This window comes from Westerdykella ornata (genome assembly GCF_010094085.1).
Source record: "Westerdykella ornata strain CBS 379.55 unplaced genomic scaffold EI97scaffold_1, whole genome shotgun sequence".
NCBI lineage: Eukaryota > Fungi > Ascomycota > Dothideomycetes > Pleosporales > Sporormiaceae > Westerdykella > Westerdykella ornata.
Window position 1 is genome coordinate 1,477,530 of NW_022986851.1, and position 18,116 is coordinate 1,495,645.

Here is an 18,116-nt window from a genome sequence, read left to right on the forward strand (position 1 = left end):
CTTTTGGGAACCTCAACACTCCATCATGACATCTCGTGTACAATAAACTGTATAATACCCTCTCCTGCTTCACTTCTTATTTTTTCTTAAACGATACCTTCAAAGGCTATGGATAGCCGCTTAACCTCCTGATCTGCCTTGCCATTGATCACCAAAAATTTCAATGCGCCCTTCACGGCTCTGCACCTCTCCCCTGCAGCGCCAATGGGAACGTTATAGAGTGTCCACAGTTGCGCGGAGATTTGTCTCCTACTCTCCATACAAAAGATACAACCCACCAGGTGCTGAGAATGTGGAAGCAGCGAGAGAACAGTGCATGGCGCTGATCAGGTCCAACAAACCCCTCCCGGCATCTCCTGTCCACAAGAAGTAGCTAACATCCTCATAGAAAGTATGACTTTCCCTCCCAAAACCTGGGCATATACGTCCCTCCCACCGCCCGAGACGCCTACATTGCCATCCGCGCCTTCAATGTCGAGATTGCCCGCATCGCGGACACCACAAGCACCCCCAGCATCGGCATGATGCGCATGCAATTCTGGAAAGACGCAGTTACGAATGCGCTACATGGAAAACCGCCCATGGAACCCACAGCCGTAATGATTGCGCAAGCGCAAGGCGCGGTTCAGCACTATTCCGAAGGCAAAGTCAAGCTCAGCAGACACTGGTTCCACCGCGTGATCAACGCGCGAGCGCAACAGCTGGGGAACCCACCCTACCCGACACTCTCCGCGCTGGAAACCTACGCAGAGAACACCTACTCGACGTTACTGTATCTGACGCTACAGTCCCTCCCACAAGCATCCGTTACAACCGACCACCTCGCCTCCCATATCGGCAAAGCCCAAGGCATCGTCGCCGTGCTCAGGGGCCTCCCACTCCTCGCCTTTCCAGACCCACAGCCTCTCTCGAAAAGTGGTGCCGTAACAGGCCAATCAGGTCCATCCCAAGGAGCCGTCATGCTCCCCTTAGACGTCATGGCCGAAGCCAACGTCAAGGAGGAAGACGTTTTCCGCCAGGGAGGCAGCGCCCCGGGTCTCCGCGACGCGGTCTTCAAAGTAGCGACTCGCGCAAACGATCACCTCATTACTGCACGGGAGATGCTGGCGAAGCTCCGGTCCGAAGGCACCGTAGGTCATGAGTTTGAGCATCAGAACGAGGAAGGGAGAAGATATAGTCAGCAGGAATTAAGTTCGGGGCCGGAGGCGCAGCTCGCTGAAGTGGAGCGCGCGTTTGGCATCCTGATGCCTCCGGCTGTGACGGCGCAGACGTGGTTGGATACGCTGCAGAAGGTCGATTTCGACATTTTTGATCAGAGGTTGAGGGGCACGGATTGGAGGCTGCCTTGGAGGGCGTATTGGGCATATAAGAGAAGGAAGCTATAGAGAGTATAAAGAAAAACTGTAATATACCCAAATCATCTCTCTGAGAGTTCCAATGGACCGGCAAATTCTGAAGAGGATGGGCGTTTTGGATTGATTTGGGCCCCTGCAGCTGCAAGGCCGAAGAAATCGCCTGTTCGCAGTTGTCGATGTTCATCTGCCAAAGGACTTCGCAGGTTTGCCATCCGTATACTCGAGATAGCGGCAAGACCCAACACCACGGTCTCGTCGCCCTCCTTTCCAGCATCCGTACAAATTTGCCAAAAGAAGCAATCCTGCTCTAATTCATTTCCGCCAATACACATCGTCAGCATTTCCCATAAACCGTCTGTACATACCCAAAGGAAGGCCTTATATGCCCTCAGTCTCAGTGCCATACTGTACCGCGGCACATAACATGAAACATCCACTGTCACGCAAGCTCCATGGCCAACTCCACAGAGTGCCCAGGCTATTCCATCGAAAATGGAAAACAGCAGTGCCGAGGAACTGCAGGGGATTATTCGGTCGGATGTGAAAAGAGGCAACAGATAGGAAGCGAACACTGGGTCAGGGTTCCGGGGTTATGGGGATTCCGGCTGGAATTTGGAATCCTTGAGTCCGGAAGGGCGGGGAAGTAGAGAGGGCTTGAGGGTCGTTGACGTGGATTTGGAATTGAGCGTGCGTGTCGTTCTTGGGCTGTGGAGGTTCTTCTGTCCTGAAACATGGAGACGATTGATCAAGGGAGACTGACTTGATCTATCTGCAAAAACAAATTGTTGACTTCGTGTGTGGTATATCTGAGTTCCTCAAAGAGAAACAGACAACGGCAGATATGCGCGTGTTGATCATTTGATTGACGGAGGTAGAGTACAATTCAATCACCGGATTGATCATGCGCTCATTAATGCAACCATCCGCAGTATCCATCTCCGTAATCTCTCACATACCTACATTCCCAAACTCCCATTTCCCTGCCGTACGCTAAAATGCAAGCCAACAAAAAGAACAATGATTTCCATGCAACACCCATTGTCCCAATCCCCCACTTCCTCCTTCTTAAAGGCACGCAGAAACGCGGCGCAGCCAGAAGATGCATGCCCACCAACTAGTTGCGATGAGATGCACCTAAGAAAGCACATCCTTCACCCTCCCATAGCCCAGAATCTCACTCGGCACCGCACTCCTCGTACTAAACCTCACCTCCGTCCCAGGATGCTGTCGAAAAATCGGCGCCGTCTCCACCGTCGTCCGCGTATCCTGTCTCTCGTGCCTCGCTCGTCCCATCCCCACCGCAGCAGCAGAACTCCTCTGCGTCACAGACGCTGGGACCGGTGTTCCAACCGGTGATGAAGGCAGCGACGCCGCCTTATTGTTCAAGACCCAAGGAATAGCGGCAATTTGGCCGCCACGCAACTGACTCGCCGGAATCTCAGGAACCTCTGGGATACTCTCACTTGCACCCAAACCGGCGGCTGGAGCTTCTTCCGCAGCGCTCGTCCCGCTCGAACTCTGCGTCAGCCGAAACTGTTCCCGCAACTTCTGCTCCTCAATCCGATTCGCCTGCTGGTTGACCCAGGAGTCTATGGTGCGGAACCGAGGCACCGAGGATCGCTGCGTCATGAGGCTGTCACGACCCGCCACCGGTATCTGGCCCGAGGCTGTGTCACGGTTGGTGTCGTGAGGTGTTTGCGGGGCGTTGGAGTTGGTCCAGGAGAAGTGGGATACCATTCCGGGGCCGGGAATTGCGGGAGGAGGGCCAGGATTACGGTTTGAGATCGTGGGACGGTTGTTGAGGAATTGTTTGAATGTTGGCGGCGGAGGGAGGGGGGACAGGGAGCGGTCCGGTAGTGGGGGATCGGGATAACGTAGAGTCGAGGTTGAGGAGGTGGGACGGGTATGTTGGCTAGATGCGTTGCGGGTTCGTTGAAGGGGATTTTGCGTTTGAGGAGGGAGAGCGGCGGCTGAGGCTGTGGTTTCACTAGCATTGCGGCGGTGCGTGTCATTCAGGGGATTGCGGGCGGCGGGTGGCGAGTCCAGCAGGAAGGTGCTAGGTTGGAAGGGTTCTGGTGCTTGGCCGCGGTTGCTGAAGCTTCCATGTGTCAGTGATGTGGTGACAAGAACGGAGACGGCGTTCCTGCAGGATGCAGATACAGGTGGTGCAAAGTGTCAGGGAAATTGAGGGCTGTCATGCAACACCCCCGTCCATGCTGTGTTGACCGAAAAGAAACCGTGAAGCCACTGAGATAGGAGTCTGACTCAGATATCTGAGGGATAGAGTGTTGCCGTGAAAGTGAGATGACAGTGACGTATTACGTACCTTTCGCTACTTTGAAGACCCGTGACCAGTCGTTGTGATGAATTGGACTCTGATCGCCTCATGGACATGGCTCGCTGTGGAGGGGGTATGGAGTTTTTCCTGATAGAACCGTAGTCAGACTCGTATGCCCGCTTGGTGTCCCATTCCTCGCTCTTTGGTGGAGGTCGCGGCCCTCCACGTCTCGTGGCTCTGTTAAACCGGTATCTGCCATGATCAAGTGCTTGCCGGAATGTGAGGTTGCGTTTTCTCATCCTGTGGATGGCCAGGACGGCCATTACGAGTATAATAGTTGCGCCTGCTGTGGTTAGTGATACTTTCTTGCACGAAGCCATTACGCCTACCAATGGATCCTGCCGCGATGAGCAAGTGATGGGTCGCTGGTGACAATCCCTTGCCTCCACTAGGTCGAGGCGGAGGGAATTGGGTGACCTGTGCAGCTGAGGTCCCGGTGGGGTTGTTAGGGCGAGCGGTGGTAGTTGGTCGTCCCACAGGAAACTTGAGCAGATTAGGAGGGATAACTAGATATCAGACGACATGAGAGACTTACCGGTGGATGTTCTTCGTGCTCACGGTCGGGCTCCTCTTCCTGGTGGTCATCCCGTGCATTGACAGAGCCTGGAGATTCCCTCCTTGTGAATGCAGAACCAAGCAGATGGTCAATCGATCCTACAGCCGCTTCGAACCCGCCCCGCTGCTGGCCGTCTCGTCGAACTACCAACTCTCGCGACTTCGGTACGGGCATTGTGGCGATACCGTAGGACGGCTCGGTTTATGGGGCGGCTCCTCTCAGGCTTCGTGCAGCTGAAAGGCGCCCAAGAAAAATAACATTTAAGAATCCCAGCGGACGGACCGTCGAAAGGAAGCCCGCAGTCCAGAACCCGTGAGGACCGATAAAGTGGAATTGAAGCGAATGGAGGAAGAAATGAAAGAGTGGAGGAAGAACTATTAGCAACGACGAGCAGCCCGGCTGCGGCGAAGGAAGAGAAGAAAGAAAACGAAAGAACGAAGGTAAGGCAGGTCAGCAGCTGTGCAACAGGAAGCTGGGCAGACTCCTCCGTGCCACAACCATGATGTGGGTTGGAGAGGGGGGCATTTTGAGGGATCGCATGAATGACGCTAGCAATGAGTCTGTCCTGGTCCCATGTCTGTCTGAGGGGGACGGCCTAGGACCGTGTGCCATGCTAACGCGTGAATAGGCGAAATTAACTGCCCTTGCACTGAGCCCCATCTCCAAAATGGGCAAGACAAAGAGAGTCAATTGCGACCGATCTGGATGGATATAGAAAACACGGCTATGCTCACGGCATCGGAGGGTGATGTTGTGCGCCTGTCTGAGGCTTCCCCTGAACGATTGTCTTGGACGTGTCTCAAGATGGTGGTGCAGCGTTTCAGAGTTCGCTTCCGATGAGGCTGCTAAGGCTGATCAAACCTATCCAGGGGCCGAGGCAGGACCAAGGAGAGAGATGGTCAGCAGGTCATCGAGACTTTTGTAGCAGCGGAGGAGTTGCTATATTAACTACGATGGAGATTGCGTCGTGACATGCAGTGAGAGGAGCACCCGGAGTTGTGTACTTTGTGCCCGATGTATTTCACAGACAGCCGAGGCGCAACGTGGGGAATCCATCGCCGACTGCTTGCAAGACAGTTGAGACAGAACCGCACGCAAACAAGAGACATGGGAGTGGGAAAAGGAACTTTGTCCAGATGTTTCCAGACACTTGTCCTGGAGAAAGAAGGCGCTAATTTCCAGCCACCATGATGACTAATCGCGCGCGATCAGTAAGTGTCTGCTGGTCACCACAAGCTGCCAGATAGTCTATGTATAGTACTAGATGCCGCTGTATACTTTTGAATTAAGTAGTATACTGTGTAGGTTCATTGTATGGACGGGGTTCCCATCTCATCTGTGCAGGACACGCTGGGGTATCTAGGTACTCTTCACAGGTGTGGCGCAAAGCATGCAGAGAGGGAGATTTTACCAGGTCCGTGGCGTCATCTCTCTTCGTCGGCAATGCCCCTCATCATCGTTCCATGGATGTTTGCTGTATCGGGGATAACAGTACAGTGCTGCCGAACTATCCAGACTACTGTGATAATGCAGAGATTAGTGCGATGGGTCCAATCTCTCGAGTCTGAGATCGACATTGAGGCTGTGCTACTCTTGTTCAGCACACCAGCTGTACTGCGCCTCCTTCGTAAGTCGATGTGGCGCGGTCTTTATTCGAATAGAATTGCCGCATCGTATATACCTCGCATTGAGCGTTCGTAGTGAAGTATAACTAACGCGACTTCCTCATTTTATTTCTTGTTCAAACCTCTTCCTGTATACTCCTCTGTCATCTCATTTTGCGTCAACACACGAGTGGCCATCAGCACAATGTCCGACCCTTACAGTCAATACGGTCAGCAGTACAATCAGTATCCTCCCAATCAGTACGGTTCGCCTGGCCCCAATCAAGGCTATCCTCCACCCGCTCCCAGCCAAGGATATGCTCCCGCTCAATATGGCTACCAGCAACAAGGATATCCACCCCAAGGCGCAGCTTCCAGCTACTACGGAGATCAGCAGCAATCGAATCAGCAGTCGTACGGTTCATCGGAACAGGGTTATGGTAATCAGAACGGACAGCAAGGGTATGATTTTCCGAATATCCAGCAATGGGATGTTTCGAAACAAGCGTAGTCTGACTTCAAGTGCAGCCAGTACAATCAGCAGCAACAACACTACCCCGGACATCCTCCTGCACAGCAACAAGGTGCCTACCCCGACAACCAGTATTCCTCCGGTCAGCAGCAGAACTACGGTCCCACGGATCCAAACGCCCAACAAGAAGGCGATCGTGGCCTGATGGGCGCACTGGGCGGTGGCGCTGCGGGATACTTTGGCGGACAGAAGATGGGTGGGCACGGCATGTTGGGGGCTCTCGCTGGCGCGTTTCTGGGCCACAAGCTGGAAGACAAGGCGAAGCAGAAGCACAAGTACAAGCACAACGGTAGCGGATATCACTGAGATGGCTCTTCTGTTCATCAGCATGACGGCGTTACGGTCTGTGTTTTCCTTGGTTTCTCAGGGGCTCATCTTCATGAGGGGACTTCGACGCCGTTGGACGGCATGCTAGCATGATTATTTTACGATTTTTCCTATCCGCTGCAGATGCTATATATTGCGGCTCTCGCGATCGGTCCTAATGGAGAGCTTGTGTTTTATTTCTCTCGGATACTCGTAACTCTCCTGACTCCTCTGATTGGTCGAAAGGCTTGCAGGCCTTCTTCACTTCATACATCATAAAGGAAGAGGTGCGCGAATACGACATTTCCTAGGCCTTTTATGTACCATTGTTTTATACGCCGTACTCCGCTCTTGCATGCGCCACAACGCCCTCGTATGTTGCGCATAATAAGCCGCTGTATAACTCCCTGAGAGAACCCAGCACCTGAAGGGACATTGGTATGAAGGCGGACTCGACCAGATGTCCCATTCCACGCCCGCGGACGCATCCTTGGCCCTGAGCTGGAGACTCAAACAATGGCCATCGCTGCGTCTATTGCGCCACACTCAGCTCGGTCTCTAGGCGAATATGCAAAATATCTGGTGTACTTTTTATCGAATCGTGGACTGCGCCACTGCAACTTTAAGCAATTCGAGACAGGGGAGAGTAACGCACTAGAATCATTGAAAACTAGTCACAAACATTGAACTGCTTGCCACAGGTCCCTTGTCTTAATGACCTGCCAGCTCCGCCTCTACTATTCCATTGTCTATGCCTGGGTATCAAATGCACTTTCATTCCTCCGTCGGCTCTTTCCATTCTCTTACATATGCATACAGTTCACGGTGTCGATCATGATCATCTCTAGTGTATTTCCTCGATGCTTCGCAGTGAATGTTCGCAATATCGTAACCCGTCACTGCCCCGCAGAATCAAGAACAGGAAAAGTAGCAAGTCAACAGCCGGTCCTACGCGACGATTAGCAATACAACAATCACTGGGACGGACAATTTGCCTACCCTAATATTTGACTGTGCATCCAGTGCACAAGTCCACTCGTCGTCATCCCAGCCCTCACTTCGACACCACGCACTCCTCCCTTCGAGCTGCAGTTCCCTTTTCGTCGTCCATTCAAGTCCATCATGCGAGAATCTCAGTTCGTCATCCTTGGTCGCGTAATAGACATACGGATAACCCCGATCCATGCCCCGAAAATCTTGCGTATCAACTTGGACCGTAAGGTCTTTGTAGTTCGGAAGCCCGAAGATGGTCCATGGGCCCCGGTTGAGATTCTTCGAACTGTTCTGCGACCCGGGAGGCAGTTGCCTGTTCACGTCAACGATGATGTTGTTCGAGGAGTCGCGGATCGTGTTGATTTCGACGTAGTTGATCACGTTTCCGTACGTTCTGTCGCAACGCTGTTGTTGCGTGAGATTAAATGAGCATTTTCCGACGCCTTCGTTGTGGTTCCCTTGATTGTTGCTCGTAGGTATACATGCGGCGCACGCTATGAGAAGGAAAATAGAACCAGCACTCCGCCTACTGGCGCCGGCCATGATATCTCGATAATCGCGATGTTCTGGAAGAAACGGAGTTTGTTGGAATTCTCGGTTGCTTTCGCACTTGCAGTTGGGATGCATATCAGTGCTTATAAAAAGTACGCTTTTTTCGGAGATTTAGCGATGGTTTCAGATTGTTGGTCGTAAGCTGGCGGTGCTTATTCTAGACGGGCGTAGGTACAGTAAGAATATGCGAGATCTACCCTAAGGTAGGAAGGAGCCCTGCACTGCCTTCGATCCTCCCGCAAAGGATGAGATAAGATTTGGGCTTGGCTGGGGCCGTGAATCATCAGAAGCTGCCTGCGTGCGCATCCTAAATACTTCACTCTCAAAACAAGATCGGTGTTCCTTTTCCAACTGACCACGCCGCGCGCAATCAGTCAACCGATGTGCGCAGGAGGCCTGAGAGTTGGTTAGGCGAGAAAGACTACGCCGCAGATAACGTGGAATTGCAACCAACCCAACTCATGTTATATTTAATTCTCATCGCTGTTGGACTACGTAAGGGAGTTAGGAATCTCATTTCCTGAACGGGTAATACCTAGAGGCATGTTTTTGAGGTATCAGCAGATGCCCAGCTGACTCTCATTCCCGGCTCCATACTGAATAGACGCCAACCATGCTGACGCAAGCTCTTTTACGTTTTCCAGAACATGGCAAATAATGCCCTCGGCGTAGAATTTGTATCTTGAAGATGTTACAAAAGAAACCGTAAAGGAGCTACAGTTTACAGCTATCTCTTCTTCGACTGCCACGAGTACTCTCTTCGAAACATCGCATGTTTTCGCAGCTCTTATGTTAACATGGCAATCCGGAAAACCTGATGTTAAAGTGCGAAAACAATGACTAGCGAACCTTCCCTTCCAGGACGCAGGTATGAGTGATGCCCACGCACGATGTCTTCATCACATACCTAGGTAGTTGCTTGCACACATGGAGCCCACGATGAGTTGCCATCCACAAATCAGACGACAAGAATATAGCGAGTACACATAATTCTCATCGGACCTCAAGCGTTAGAGTTAGAATTTTAAGATACCACTGGTTTGGCGTAGCCCTTCCTTGATACATAGGCCTCTCCTTCAGAATCTAGGACTTTCGCCCCTAGACGAGCGCCTAAGAAGTAATCCCTGCCGCCGTTGAGTCGCGTGCGGAGGTGATAAGAGTCTATGTTATGATCGACGATCAGGGGGAGCGCAACGATCGGGATTGATAACCCGAGGGTTGCGGCTCTCCCGAACATACGTTATGACGATTACCTTATGACGATACCCTTGGACGCCGTAGCCTAACTCCTAGAGTTGAAAGTGTGCTTTTCCCTGAAGTATGACCCTCGTCCTTGATATGTATTTCTGGTTTACATATCTCCACTTAACTCTCGTCTACACTTTGACGCACACCTACCTTTTCCTACCGCAACCATATATTCGACAGATATGGGCCGTGAAGCAGTGCTTCTGCCAGTCAGCACGAAGCCTGCCGAAAGATGTTCCATCAGCCGTGACGACAGACGGTTCTTCCCGGAGACCACTTCCCCATCTACCGCTACCCTAGGGTAAATCAAACCACAAGACAGTGCTTACTTTCAGCTCTGCCCTTCTTGTACGAGGGTCAGAATGCAGCATTCATTCGGCCAATTCAGTGCCCGATTTTTCTTCCTGGCAATCATATATCTTCAGTCTGATCTGCATCGTAGTCTCCATCGCCGAGAATGGGAACTGCCCTATGGCCGCAGACAGATCATACGGCGTTCGACAAGCCTTTGCAGTACTAGCCACTTCCACGCAATTGGGCCGTTGACACCTGGATGCTCTATGTCCATTGGTCTTCAAAAAGGACTCTTAAATTACGTAAGCCTGCATCTTAGCATTGCCCGGAGAGTATTTTGGATCAACAAATATTGCATTGGAAGGTTCCGGTGACATCGGTTCCCTTCGACAGTGAACATTTGGTGACGTTCGTTCTTCCATTAGCAGCACAACGCAGTCTCGAGGGAATTATAAACTGTTCATCGTTTGCACGCTGGCAAGTACCTTCTCCGTCAACCTTGTGATTCCAAGCTATCTGACTGATATCGACATTGACGACGTCAAACCAGCTTTGGATACGGTTAAGGAAGATTTTTAATGCAACTATCACGACGCTGTGAAAGCACTCCTCCATCAGGAAGTTCGGCTGCAGCTGTTCTGGATGTTGTTGACCCCTTTGGCGTAAGCTAGGAAATACGTAGAGAGAGCAGTTTCTCGTAGAGAAGGTAAGTTGAAGGTTTTGTTCGCAATGTTACTGTTTACTTTTAAAAGTCCCTACGTTTCTCCTCCTACATCCAAGAGAAACTGCATGACGACAGGAGCGTGTACCACTCTACGGTGAAGTGGGCATTGGGGCAGAGGTCGCTCGGAAAGGACGTATTCGAGGTTACGAAACTCATGAGCTGCCTCTAGGGTTATTACAGCCATGAAGAGCGGAAAATTAAAAAGCATACGGAGTATATGGAGCAGTACCTCACTTAGCACCGTACCTCAGCACCGTACCTCACTTAGCACTGTAATAGTGCTAAAAACGGAGAAAAAGCAGGCTTATAGCTAACAACTATCTTTGCATAACGTGCGAAATAGATCGTGGAACAACTAAATTCACTACGACTTTTCCGTCGCCGGCGTCGTTTACCCTCATCCGAAGTTGCAAGCCCCGCCGTGACTAGGAGGTGCAATACCCGTGATCTGAAGAAACAAACGCGGATATTTCAGTGTCTTTTGCCTAGTCCTTCTGGAGTAGCTTCTGAGCACGGTGTATTCGACTCCCGAACCGCGACAGCTGGCGACCGCCTTTTCTTATCAACTAGACTATAGCTTCAACGAAGATGACGATACCACCTATCCTGTGAGTTATCGTAACTGCATATCTCACACTTGTACTGGCTCGATCCCAGTAGGCTTGCATATAAGCATAGCGCAACCAAGTTGCTGGAATCGCGGCTGCTGGCACATCTCTTGTTACGTAGGCTCAACGATATGCCTAACCGAAATATTTGATGGGTGTCATCTATGTCTTTGCCAGTGGCATGCTACGAGCTGACGGTTGCTAACACAGAAGAGCCGAGGAGAGTGCACTGCAAGGAGGAGGTTCTTCGAATTCTCGGGACTGTAGCCGCATTATGCAGCCATTGTAGGAGCTTAGGGAGCGTGCAGGAGTTGCACCGTAAGCGGATTAGATATAGGAGGTTCTTCTCCTTCAAAACAGGATGTGACGGTGAGAATATATATATATGTGTGCACGACAATGATTTCCCAGGGTTCCCTCCCTCAGGTTTTGGCGGCCATCAAGCCGACTCGCGGAAACTCCCAATGTCGCAGGGAATACCAACAACATTTTCACTTAGAAGTGATCTCCTGTTGCTATCTCTCTGTTTATCTTCGAGGAAATTAATTGCTGGTTTTCCCGCTTTCAGCGGAACCTTATCGAATGGCCTTGGGACAGGTGCGTAGGCAGTAACTTAGCCAACTCCATCATGAAACCAGGCCGGGAGTCAACCTTTGCGAGGCCTACTCTGCGCCCATCTCCCCAAACAGACGATTCCGTGTCTACAAATGGGTTCTACTCTGGATGAAATTCCAGAGAAAAATGGGGCTGGAAGACAGGGGAAAAAAATTCAAAGATCGAAGCGGAGCGTAAAGGAGATGTTAATGCACATTTGGCAAGAGCAACGACGTCACTCATCTTTCATCTAGTGCTCGATAGCAAAAACCGCGCATGTCATATGTAGAAAAACTCGAGCCGCGGAACAGAAGGGGCAGCTGGTGCGAAAGTTTGCCAAATAGCTCGAATCGCGCTGCCGTTTCCTTGCCGATGAACTCTACTAGCTGTTATATATTATCGCCGTTGGAGACGACAAACCATTAGAACTACTCAAGTCACGAGATCTTCGCATTGAGCGGTGAACAAGGTGGAAGAATGCAACCGTGATATGCATTTTACCGTCACCCTTCTGCTGCACTATCCTGCACAGGGCATGCGTTTCAACGAGGTTATCTGTGGGAGCGCAGTTTCTCAATTCAATACGTTATCGCCGACTGCAGTCCCGACGGGCCGACATCTTTGTGTTTTCGCGGGGGGAGATGTGACTGAGTTGGGCTCAGTCGTGTTCGAAGAGATTTGTACTCATCATGACGGTAGTCCGGGAAGTCTAACATCTCAATACGTGTTGCAATTATGCTAACGCGATGGTAAGGGGTAATGCAAGTCCTACTGCGAGTAGAGATGGCGCGTGTAGTAGACTGCTGTGGTCAGAGTGCCGGCTCTCTATAGAACCATATTTGATATTGTGTTCGTAGCGCATTCTCTTTAAAACTACGCCTATTGTAGACCAGGGGTATCTTCTATAGTCACACTAGAGCGTAGTTCTCGTATCCCTAATAGTTATCCAGCCGGACACAATCGTGATGACTGTAGCGGTTGATAACAAAGCTACCAATATGTGGCTGGGATCAGGAGTACAATAGGATTTGCCTAGTTAATGCCAGCTGTAAGTGTCATTAGATAGATATGCTACAGCTACAAAACATCTTGGGCTCGTCTATCCTCAAGATAGAGTGCATGTCCTTGGACTGACGTCTTGCCTTAACCTGGAGACGGTGTTACGCATGGATGTTGCGCATACGCATTCTAGAGTATATACTGTATTAGGTGAGAGATGCGAGATCAACACAGTGAGGAGCAGCTCGAGGAAGATAGAGAGGGATGTCTTAAGGACCTGACATGATCCTGCTCTTATACGGTTTTGCTGGCCGGCGCTCGAATGCCTGTACTCGAAGACCAGTGCGGTCAAAGAAATTTTCTGTGCAACCGCATGTGCTCTGAAAGGTCCGATCCGAATATGAGAGAGCAAAGGCGCTGGTCAAAATTGCGCTTACAGTTCCAGGGATCCAAATTCCGCAAAGGAGGTAAGGGGGCGATATTGGCGTGGCACTGCCCGATAAGTAGCAAACTTGCCAGGGCTGGGCAATGCCTATCCTGAACCCGAGACTCAGAGGGACGACGTGTGATGCTGCATCAAGAAATGACAAGTCAAAACGACGCACAATTGGGGTCCTCGGGTTGCAGTCTCGTAGTCATACCTTTGCGAGGTAGGTCGACGGTCACAATTGGCCGGTCTTGGAAAAGTCCGTGACAGTAACCAGCAGTCCTAAAAAGACGTCCATTTGCCATGATAGTCTGCTCTAGGCAGGGCCGTCATCCCGGTACCATGGTACATGGTCCCGATGCGTACTGTTGGTGCTGTACGCAAAGTTCCCTATTAACTTACGGATTTATTAGTAAATGGCTAATAAGTTGCTCCTCGTTGTTGGCGTTTGAAGTCGACACGATGTTCGACATTCCTCCGGTCGCGTGCGTGATCCGCCCAACATACATACACGAGCCGCGCGGTAGACTACTACGGACCAGCAGAATGCCAGCAGTGCACCCGTACAATGGAATGCGGCCCGAGTAGGTGGAAATTGTTGGATCGCGGGTCTAGCCAGCTGCTCGTAAAACAGTAATCGCTCTGGCAACTCTTGGAGCCAATACATTGAGGCAACCAAAATGGAATAGCGGTTCGCTCGAATGATTTGACACCAGCCAGTAGTTGACTCCTCGCGTCAGGCTGATCATGTTGTGATACCAGAGACGACTAGGCCTCTGCTCTCGGGTTACAGGAGGTAACACTGGGGAAACGAAAGGCTAGAGGCTGAGGATCCAGTGATCGGGTGGGAAGAGCATAGCAATGATGCCAGCCAGATCTTGCGGCAGATGCAGCTGTGAGCGAGTCGTGCAGGCAAAAAGGGTCAATGAGATGTAGGCATCTGGGCAAGGCTGTGGAAGGGAAAAGGTCATGCTTCGCCATGGGGAGGGGAACGCGTGAAGCTAGAGGGCTCCTCTTGCGTTCTGGGTTGGCTGCATCATGGGTCCCAACATGATCAATGGAGGACTGCAATCTCATTCGCCTGCAAGCAACCAGACGATCTGTACAACACGATGGTGCGGATAAGATGCCCTGCCGAGCCGTTAGCGAGGGCGGTTGGAGATGTGTTCAGGCGACTTGGCTACGGGCCAGCGCCCCCAACGGAGAACGACGCCTGACAGACGCATGGAAGCGGTGGCGAGGGTGCAAGAAGCTTGTGGCGACGAGGCTCACAGGCGGAGGAGGGCCCATTTGGTTCCGAAAGAGCCCCCAAATGTGGGCCAAAGTGGCTTGCCAGCCGTCACATGCGTTTCGACTCTCCAGATCTTCGATAGCAAAATCTGGGGCCGTCGCTGCCCATGGGGATTGGGTTTGTCCAACCGAGTCGTTCTCCATGTCGCTCTGGCCACGACTGTGGAACGATGAAGGCGAGGCGCAGGGACAATTGACACGCAGAGAAGCCGGCGGGACGAGACAGAAGAGACGGGGCGATCGTGGTACAGTGTACAATTATAGATGGGCCAAGGAATGAGCAAGTTCGGGGCTTTCGATGTCAATTATCACTTTTGATGATGGTCGGAGGAGGGTGCTTGGAGAGGAGTGGTGTGGTGTTGGGTTCCAAGGTTGTTGAGTTAAGCTTGACCGGCTAGTCCGCAGACGGAATAGCGTGACTTCAACTTCACCAGTCCTCGGCCAACGCCCGACTCCCAGCTTTCCTGGGGAAACAGGCGACGGTGGGACTTTGTTGGGGAACTCCACTCCCGCGTCTCCAACTCCACTCTTCTCCCGTAGTCTACTACTGCGTACCCTAAGTACTGCTCCGAGGTATACTGTGTACAACTATCACCACGTTTACCAAACACTCTTTACTTACATGGGTCAGGTCACGAGAAGCATCAGTCTCCATAACCAGGATCGCGGTTATGGCAGCGAGGGGGCCGACCCTTTCACAGGCCTCCCCCTGGCCCCATTTCAGCCCATTTCATCTCAACCAGGGGCCGTCAACCTTCGATGCAGCCTTCTAGAAGGCATTTTCATTTGCAGCCTGACGGCGCTCAAAAAATGTTGAAGACACATGTTGTGCAGCGCTTCCTCCAAAGTCTACCGGGTTGGCGGGCCACAATCATCGCACTCTCTTGTTGGGACCCGTGGTTCGCAGTCCATGCTAGTTTCAGCTCTCCACGCGACTAGTGCATGTTTACCATAAGTAGGTACAAGACGATGGAGCTTGCGGAGCAACCGGCTGACCGAGCCGGACTCCGCACGCCCACCATAGTGCGGCGTAGTAGGATCAGTGACCTCGACCATCACGTGCGCTGGCGAGGCCTCCATCAGAACATGGAGTGGAGTGTGCTGTGCTCAACACAATTGGATCTCGGGAGCATTAACTGCTAGGAGACAGTGCATCCAATTTTACGCTGCAGTCGCCACCAACGACCCACGGGGAAGCCAGGTGCTAGAAACATTTCCAGCACCGTCACGCTACATTCTGGCCATGGACTATGGGCACCCTGCGTTTTGCGGATGGTGAGCCGCACCAAGTTGCACCTCTGGCCAAATCAGACGAATGCACTGAAGACAGCCACACATTTCCTAGCACATTTATCCGGTCCGCTAAACCGCACTCTTGGGAGCATGGGCCCGTACCATGGGCCCATGGGGAATCCCTTCGTCCTGGGGACCAGGGGACGAATATATATGAAGCTCTCGAACAATATCCGCAGATCACGGTAAGGGTGGGCAACTCTCCAACTTCCTAGGTCACAAGGCTTTATATTCAGCCATCCGTCAGCTGGGTTTCTCGTCAACCCCAACCCTCCGATCCCAATCTTTCCTCTCGACAACTGTGGTGACCTAGCAACCTCTACACCATGGTCCACTTCAAGAAGCCCGCCATCAAGAAGATGGCCGACGTGGAGGCAGTTCAGGCTGAGGCTCCTCACCTGGCACGTGTCGACTGGAAGAGCGACCCGGGACTGAGAAAGCTGTACTTTTGGGCGTTCATCATCTGTGTCGCTTCCGCGACCACTGGTTACGATGGGTATGAAGGATCCTCTCAAGTGACCCATCATCAGGATCACAGCGTTGCTAACACGTACCAGATCCATGTTGAACAACTTGCGTATCCTCGCCACATGGAAGGAATTCTTCGGGGACCCCAAGGGTTCGACTTTGGGTCTCCTGACCGCTCTCTACTCGATTGGTTCCATCGCCTCTCTCCCCGTCACTCCCTTTATTGCCGACCACTTTGGTCGTAAGACCGCTATCGCTATTGGATGCGTCATCATGATTGTTGGCGCCATCGTCCAGACCGCCTCCAGAAACCTCAATTATTTCATGGCCGGCCGCTTCTTCATGGGTTTCGGCAACTCGCTCGCCCAGCTCTCGTCTCCCCTGCTTCTCACCGAGCTCTGCCATCCTCAGCACAGAGGTCGTGTCACTGCCATCTACAACTGCTTGTGGAACGTCGGTGCCATCATCTGCACATGGCTCACCTTCGGTACGAAGCGTATCCCCTCCCACTGGTCCTGGCGCGTTCCTGCCCTCACCCAGGCCTTGCCCTCCATTATCCAGCTCATTTTCATCTTCTGGATCCCCGAGTCGCCTCGTTGGTTGATTTCCAAGGAGCGCAACGAGGAGGCCCTCAACATTCTCGGCAAGTACCACGCCAATGGAGACATCAACAACCCTACCGTCCAGTTCGAATACCATGAGATCAAGGAAACCCTCCGCCTGGAGTTCTTGTACCAGAAATCCTCTTCCTACCTCGACTTCTTCAAGACCAAGGGCAACAGGTACAGGCTCTTGCTCCTCGCATCTCTCGGTCTCTTCTCCCAGTGGTCCGGCAACGGTCTCGTCTCCTACTACGCCACCGACGTCTACAAGAGCATTGGTATCACCGACGACGACACCCAGCTCGGCATCAACGGCGGTCTCAACATCCTCTCCCTCATCGTCTCCGTCTCCTGCGCCTTGTTGGTCGACAAGGTCGGTCGTCGCCCGCTCTTCCTCGCTGCCACCGCCTCCATGTGCGTCACCTTCATCATTTGGACAATCTGCTCCTCGCAGCAGGAGGCCACCGGCAGCAAGGACGCTGGCCGCGCCGTCATCGCCATGATCTGGATCTTCTCCGTCGCCTACGCGCTTGCATGGTCTGGTCTGCTCGTCGCCTACACCGTCGAAATCCTGCCCTTCAAGATCCGCGCCAAGGGTCTCATGATCATGAACTTCTTCATCCAGGTCGCTCTGACCATCAACCAATACGTCAACCCCTACGGCTTTGACTACCTCAAGCCCACCTGGAAGTTCTACACCATCTACTCCGTACGTCATCCTGAATCTATGTATCTATGCTTATGCAGATCACTAACATCGTGTTCTAGGTCTGGATCTTCCTTGAGCTCATCTTCGTCTTCTTCCTGTACGTCGAGACCAAGGGCCCGACCCTGGAGGAGGTCGCCAAGATCTTCGATGGCGATGAGGCTGAGGTCGCTCACGTCGATCTCGAGAAGGTCGAGGCTGAAGTCATGACCTCTGGCTTCGAGAAGGGCGAAGGTGCCGTTCAGGTCGAGCACGTCAGCAGGCACAGCAAGGACTAGACTATGAAACTACCCCTTCTAGTCTCTTTTATTGTTGAGCAGTGTCCTTGCTCGCTTGTTGAATGTTTCTCTGTCGGAAGTGGAGTTGGTTCCACCGTTCGCTCTTCATTGCATTTTTGCTACTACCCTCTTTGTTGAGCGCTATGGTTGGATTGGGCATGCGTGCGTGCATCGGTTTCTGTTTTCGCTACTACCTATGAGATACACCCTAGCCTGCTTGATCGATCGATTGATTGATGCTAGTAGATCCTGTAATCCTATTTATACCCCCGCCAACCTTTTTCTGTTTGCGAAAATGCCTCAGTGTGATCGACATTTTTTGAACCAATTCCCAGGGTAGCGCGTGCGC

General features: G+C 52.1%; 6 protein-coding genes across 6 annotated transcripts; 4 read left to right on the plus strand and 2 right to left on the minus strand.

Annotated features, from left to right (window-relative positions):
* Positions 1 to 7: 7 nt before the first annotated feature.
* Positions 8 to 1,485, plus strand: EI97DRAFT_429198 (uncharacterized protein). The gene is made up of 2 exons (XM_033797388.1): positions 8 to 330; positions 389 to 1,485. The coding sequence occupies exons 1-2, from the start codon at positions 164 to 166 to the stop codon at positions 1,383 to 1,385; spliced, it is 1,164 nt and encodes a 387-aa protein (XP_033658674.1). The 5' UTR covers positions 8 to 163; the 3' UTR covers positions 1,386 to 1,485.
* A 1,004-nt stretch (positions 1,486 to 2,489) lies between these two features.
* On the minus strand, positions 2,490 to 4,423 carry EI97DRAFT_454357 (uncharacterized protein; the record flags this gene model as incomplete). The annotated part of the gene is made up of 4 exons (XM_033800534.1): positions 2,490 to 3,453; positions 3,682 to 3,976; positions 4,023 to 4,176; positions 4,229 to 4,423. 4 exons carry the CDS (start codon positions 4,421 to 4,423, stop codon positions 2,490 to 2,492), a joined length of 1,608 nt encoding a protein of 535 aa, XP_033658675.1.
* A 1,637-nt stretch (positions 4,424 to 6,060) lies between these two features.
* On the plus strand, positions 6,061 to 6,818 carry EI97DRAFT_21162 (uncharacterized protein). The gene is made up of 2 exons (XM_033793775.1): positions 6,061 to 6,315; positions 6,377 to 6,818. The coding sequence occupies exons 1-2, from the start codon at positions 6,171 to 6,173 to the stop codon at positions 6,676 to 6,678; spliced, it is 447 nt and encodes a 148-aa protein (XP_033658676.1). The 5' UTR covers positions 6,061 to 6,170; the 3' UTR covers positions 6,679 to 6,818.
* Positions 6,819 to 7,275: 457 nt separating this feature from the next.
* Positions 7,276 to 8,656, minus strand: EI97DRAFT_429203 (uncharacterized protein). The gene is made up of 2 exons (XM_033797389.1): positions 7,691 to 8,656; positions 7,276 to 7,639 (listed from the first exon to the last, which is right to left on the minus strand). Exons 1-2 carry the CDS (start codon positions 8,225 to 8,227, stop codon positions 7,604 to 7,606), a joined length of 573 nt encoding a protein of 190 aa, XP_033658677.1. The 5' UTR covers positions 8,228 to 8,656; the 3' UTR covers positions 7,276 to 7,603.
* Positions 8,657 to 13,720: 5,064 nt separating this feature from the next.
* On the plus strand, positions 13,721 to 14,744 carry EI97DRAFT_429204 (uncharacterized protein). Its single transcript, XM_033797390.1, has one exon. It carries the CDS (start codon positions 14,188 to 14,190, stop codon positions 14,698 to 14,700), a length of 513 nt encoding a protein of 170 aa, XP_033658678.1. The 5' UTR covers positions 13,721 to 14,187; the 3' UTR covers positions 14,701 to 14,744.
* Positions 14,745 to 15,770: 1,026 nt separating this feature from the next.
* EI97DRAFT_21197 (general substrate transporter) lies at positions 15,771 to 17,871 on the plus strand. Its single transcript, XM_033793777.1, has 3 exons — positions 15,771 to 16,209; positions 16,271 to 17,492; positions 17,552 to 17,871. The coding sequence occupies exons 1-3, from the start codon at positions 16,040 to 16,042 to the stop codon at positions 17,765 to 17,767; spliced, it is 1,608 nt and encodes a 535-aa protein (XP_033658679.1). The 5' UTR covers positions 15,771 to 16,039; the 3' UTR covers positions 17,768 to 17,871.
* The last annotated feature ends 245 nt before the right edge of the window (positions 17,872 to 18,116 follow it).